The 5,000-nt window shown below is 41.5% G+C and overlaps 1 protein-coding gene across 1 annotated transcript in view; it reads left to right on the forward strand.

The window, feature by feature from the left end:
* Nucleotides 1-5,000, forward strand: part of LOC139656167 (melanoma receptor tyrosine-protein kinase-like) — a gene marked incomplete at its 5' end in the record, with an annotated part of 25,465 nt that overhangs the window by 1,981 nt on the left and 18,484 nt on the right. Inside the window, 4 exons of the mRNA XM_071533671.1 lie at nt 1,494-1,607; nt 2,376-2,502; nt 3,610-3,683; nt 4,577-4,667. Coding sequence (XP_071389772.1) covers nt 1,494-1,607; nt 2,376-2,502; nt 3,610-3,683; nt 4,577-4,667 — 406 coding nt within the window. The remainder of the gene's footprint in view (nt 1-1,493; nt 1,608-2,375; nt 2,503-3,609; nt 3,684-4,576; nt 4,668-5,000) is intronic.

The following is a 5,000-nucleotide window of genomic DNA, read 5'->3' on the forward strand; positions in this document are numbered from 1 at the left end:
TTGAGATCTTGTGTTTGTGAAAATGACTTAGATTGAAAGTGATGAGATTTGTTCCAGCAGACGACTGAATTTAAATTCTGTTTTCTGAATTTGTATGGAATGATTGAATTAATTGAAGTTGAAACTGATTATAGAAATCAAACTCATGATGCTCTTACCAAGTTGTTATCCTATTAAAACCATATTGCATTGAAAAGTCCTAGATATTTAGTTTTCTTTAAGATATTAAATTGATACTGGACTCTTGATTTGTTCTGACTTGACTTGCTGTTCTACATTTAGACTTGAGACTTGATTTGAGACTTGTGCCTCAAGACTTGAGACTGACTTGACTCGAGCAGAGTTGACTTGGTCACTCCTCTGTGAAGGGATGAGGAGTGATGTGCTGAAAATAATGGAATTGAGATTATTTTAATTTTTTTATTATTTTTATTTTATTACGAGTCTAAAATTATTTGTACAATTATTATAATTTTATAACTTTTTCTTTTGATTTTATATTTTATTTTATCATTATAATTCTGAAGTTATTTTATAATTTTTATTTGATTTTTATTTGATTGATTTTTTTTTTACATTAATTAAATATATTGAATAATATTTTTGTAATAATTATATTAAAATTATATTAAAGCATGACATTAAGAATTAGAACTAATGTTGTAATGTTGTGTGTGTGTGTTGTGTGTGTGTGTTGTGTGTGTGTGTTGTGTGTGTGTGTTGTGTGTGTTGTGTGTGTGTGTTGTGTGTGTGTGTGTGTGTGTGTTGTGTGTTGTGTGTGTGTGTTGTGTGTGTGTGTTGTGTGTGTGTGTTGTGTGTGTGTTGTGTGTGTGTGTGTTGTGTGTGTGTGTGTTGTGTGTGTGTGTTGTGTGTGTGTGTTGTGTGTGTGTGTTGTGTGTGTGTGTTGTGTGTGTGTGTTGTGTGTGTTGTGTGTGTGTGTTGTGTGTGTTGTGTGTGTGTGTGTGTGTGTGTGTTGTGTGTGTGTGTGTGTTGTGTGTGTTGTGTGTGTGTGTTGTGTGTGTGTTGTGTGTGTGTGTGTGTTGTGTGTGTTGTGTGTCGTGTCTGTGTGTTGTGTGTGTTGTGTGTGTGTGTGTTGTGTGTGTGTGTTGTGTGTGTTGTGTGTGTGTGTTGTGTGTGTGTGTGTGTTGTGTGTGTGTTGTGTGTGTGTGTGTTGTGTGTGTGTGTTGTGTGTGTGTGTGTGTGTTGTGTGTGTGTTGTGTGTGTGTGTGTGTTGTGTGTGTGTGTGTGTTGTGTGTGTGTGTTGTGTGTGTGTGTTGTGTGTGTGTGTTGTGTGTGTGTGTGTGTGTGTGTGTTGTGTGTGTGTGTTGTGTGTGTTGTGTGTTGTGTGTGTTGTGTGTGTGTGTTGTGTGTGTGTGTTGTGTGTGTTGTGTGTGTGTGTGTGTTGTGTGTGTTGTGTGTGTGTGTGTGTGTGTGTGTGTGTGTGTGTGTGTGTGTGTGTGTGTGTGTGTGTGTGTGTGTGTGTGTGTGTGTAGATAACTACGTGGTGACAGGAGGAGCTTGCGTCCGGACCTGCAGCTCTGGGACATTCGAGGTGGAGGAGAACGGAGTCCAGCGCTGCAAAACATGTGATGGACCCTGTCCTAAAGGTGGGGGCCGGGGGGGGAGAATATAATTACAATAATTATATTTCAAATTCTAATTTTATTTTATTATATTATTCAAATTGTATTCTATTCCACTATCTTATTTTTTATTATTTTATATCAGATATATTTTTATTTTTAATTGGAAAAAATTAAATATGACTAAAATATGACGATCTGTAATGTCTTTAAATCTCATCCTCTCTCTCCCCCCTCTCTCTCTCTCCCTCCCTGTCTCTCTCTCCTTCTCTCTCTCTCTCTCCGTCTCTCTCTCTCTCTCTCTCTCTCACTCTCTCTCCTCTCTCTCTCTTCTCTCTCTCTCTCTCTCTCTCCCCTCTCTCTCCCTCTCTCTCTCTCTCTCTCTCTCTCTCTATCCCCCCCTCTCTCTCTCCCTCTCCCCCCTCCCTCTCTCTCTCTCTCCCCCCCCCTCTCTCCCTCTCCCTCTCTCCCTCTCCCCCCTCCCTCTCTCTCTCTCTCTCTCCCCCCTCACATTTGAAAGAGTGATTCTCAAATGGAAAACACTCTTCCTCCTTGACTCTTTCACCATGTTTAGATTTACACATCCAACTCCTTCACAACACTCCCAACTCCTGCAGTAACATTTAAGACTTCAAAGAACATAAACCACATGCAGGAATCACAGCAGCTCTCAGACCTCAAAATCCATATTAATTGGGTCAAACAGAATCGGCACATGAACAGACTTTAACGCTCAGGAAACTCGTCCCTCAGAGTTTTAAACGTGGATGAATGTGTTCCCTCGCCCTGCAGCCTGTAGCGGGATCGGAGTCGGCGCTCTGACCGGCGCCCTCGCCATCAACGCCTCCAACATCGAGTCCTTCAGGAACTGCACCAAGATCAGCGGAGCCGTCTCCCTCATAGAAACCTCTTTCCGCGGGTGAGACGTCACTTTTCTCCTGTCGATCAAACAAACCGGAAACGTAAAACGCATCACGAGGAAACAACCACCAGGAAACAGCTACCAGACACCGAGAAGATTTATGGACTGATATCGGCTGGATCACTGTGGAGTTAGAGAGAGAGGGAGAGAGAGAGGGAGAGAGAGAGAGAGAGAGAGAGAGAGAGGGAGAGAGAGAGAGAGAGACAGAGAGAGAGGGAGAGAGAGGGAGAGAGAGAGAGAGAGGGAGAGAGAGAGAGAGAGAGAGAGAGAGAGAGAGAGAGAGAGGAGGACAGACAGAGGGAAATGTCACAGAAATTTCTTACGACACAGTAGATAACAGAATTGCAGTTTGTAGTTTTTCTACAAACTTTAGGCAGAGCTGCTCTGGAGGCAGAAATGATCTGATTGGTGGAGTTAAACCTCAGTGGGCGGAGCCTAAGTACCTCAGGTTTTAAGAGTGCAAGTTAGCTAACTGACAAACTTGAATGACAAAGAAGGAACTCTGAAGTAAACCAGAAAAGGCTAGGCACGACACAGCTCAGTAGAAAAATAAACTCTATTACATTAGAAACATGACGTTTCGGCCATGATGGCCTTCATCAGAAGGAACTCTGTAAATAAAAAATATAAATGCCAAAACATCATGTGCATCATGATGTTGAAGGTCAGCAGCTAGCTAACTAGCTTCCCTTGATAGCTATAGGCTAGTATAGCTAGTTTGAACTTGAAGGTCAGCTAGCTAACTAGCTAACCTAGATAATTTAGTACAGATTGTATTTCTTCAGTTAGCAGCAGAGCGCTATGGGCTTCATAATATTAGCTTCCTTCTCTCTTATCTCTTGTCTTTTTCACTGAGCTTCTGTCTAAAGTTTTCGTTTCTTGCTCCACCCACTGAGTTTTAACTCGACCAATAAGATTAGCTCTGTCTCCGAGAAATGTTTCTGGAACTATAATTCCAATTTGCGATGGCATCAGCTAAACGTCTGAAACACACACGTTATTAAACCCCGGTCTGTGGTGTTAGAAAAGTATAAATCCTGTAATCTGTGATTGGTTGAGACGGGAAGACTCGACAGTAACGTGTGTTTTCATTGGCTGTTCCAGGGACAAGTTCTTTAACATCCCGCCCATGGACCCGGCTAAACTGGAGTACTTCAGGACAGTGAAGGAAATCACCGGTAGGTCAAAGTTCATCTCCACTTTACTTCACTGTGGCCTGATTCTTAGTCAACTGGGTTTGAGCACACAGCAATTGGACTAAGGCTGTTGTAAAATTAAAAGCCCCTTCTTGCTCTATTCTTAGTTCTAATTTTCCTTTATTTCACTTCTCTATCATCCATCTGGATACCGTGACCTCTGACCCTTGACCTCCTTACTATCGGGTGCTTATAATGTGCCTATAAACTTTTCATTGTTGTGTCGTCTTTGCATTAAAAGCAAGCGTTTTTTTAAACTAGCTTGGCTCCTCCCTCGCTGTTCACCCCCTCCCATTCCTGAACATTTTCTCATAATGGCGGAATCGATGAAGTGAGCGGGTAAACTTAGTAAACTAGTAAACTTGCTACCTAACTCTTCACTTGTCATTGATTGTGGCAATGAGACTGGTAACTGGTGAGACTTCTCCGTAGGTACGGTTAGCTTAGCTGTTAGCATATATGCACAGTGCTTTGTAAAGTTTGTCCTTGGTAGGCCTCCGTACTGCAGTGGCTTTGCTGTGAGTTTTTTTATTTGTCTCCCTCTAGTGGTCAGTGGTTATTGCAGCTTTAAGAATCATTTTTACATTCATCACAATTGGAAGCAGCAGCACAAAAGCAGGATCTGGATCTTCCCAAATCAGCAAAAAATCAGCAATGGAATTTTCACCAGATGGATTCAGCCCATCGGTGATCTCTGATGTTTTCGTCCAATCACCAAATCCTATTTTATATATCAATGAACAATGAGTTAGTTAAGTAAAATGAGTTTTGAAAATCAACAATAATCTATTTTAATACAGCATTTAGTACAGTCATTCTTAGATGTGTGTATACGTGTGTGTGTGTGTGTGTGTGTGTGTGTGTGCGCGTTCCAGGTTTCCTGCTGATCCAGTCCTGGCCGGAGCAGCTGGACTCTCTGTCGGTGTTTGAAAACCTGCAGATCATCAGAGGAAGAGCGACTCACGCGTGAGTCTGAACCGCTTCACCTTTAATCCACGTTAACAAATCTGTCAACAAAGAATTGGCTGTCATGTGTCGGCCCTCCCATCAGCGTATTGTTGTTTAAATTGATAGAGGAGTTGGAAATTATTGGTGAGATGTTGTGGCTGAAGTGTAGGTGAGTGTAGGATTATAGTAGAATATATTCTACCAAGGAACCACAGTCTAGTAGTAGTTGTAATTTAAATGGATAGATTTTGATTTCAAAATAAAGTGTATCTGTGTTCCATCCAGGCACCACAGTCAAGGCCATCAAAGCCATGAAGAGTAATAAATAAATATTATTAAACCTGCAATAAG

Source organism: Centroberyx affinis, unplaced genomic scaffold, assembly GCF_046629955.1.
Source record: "Centroberyx affinis isolate AG114_WGS23_722 - 3 ecotype Tasmania unplaced genomic scaffold, CSIRO-AGI_Caff_v1 ptg002394l_1, whole genome shotgun sequence".
NCBI lineage: Eukaryota > Metazoa > Chordata > Actinopteri > Beryciformes > Berycidae > Centroberyx > Centroberyx affinis.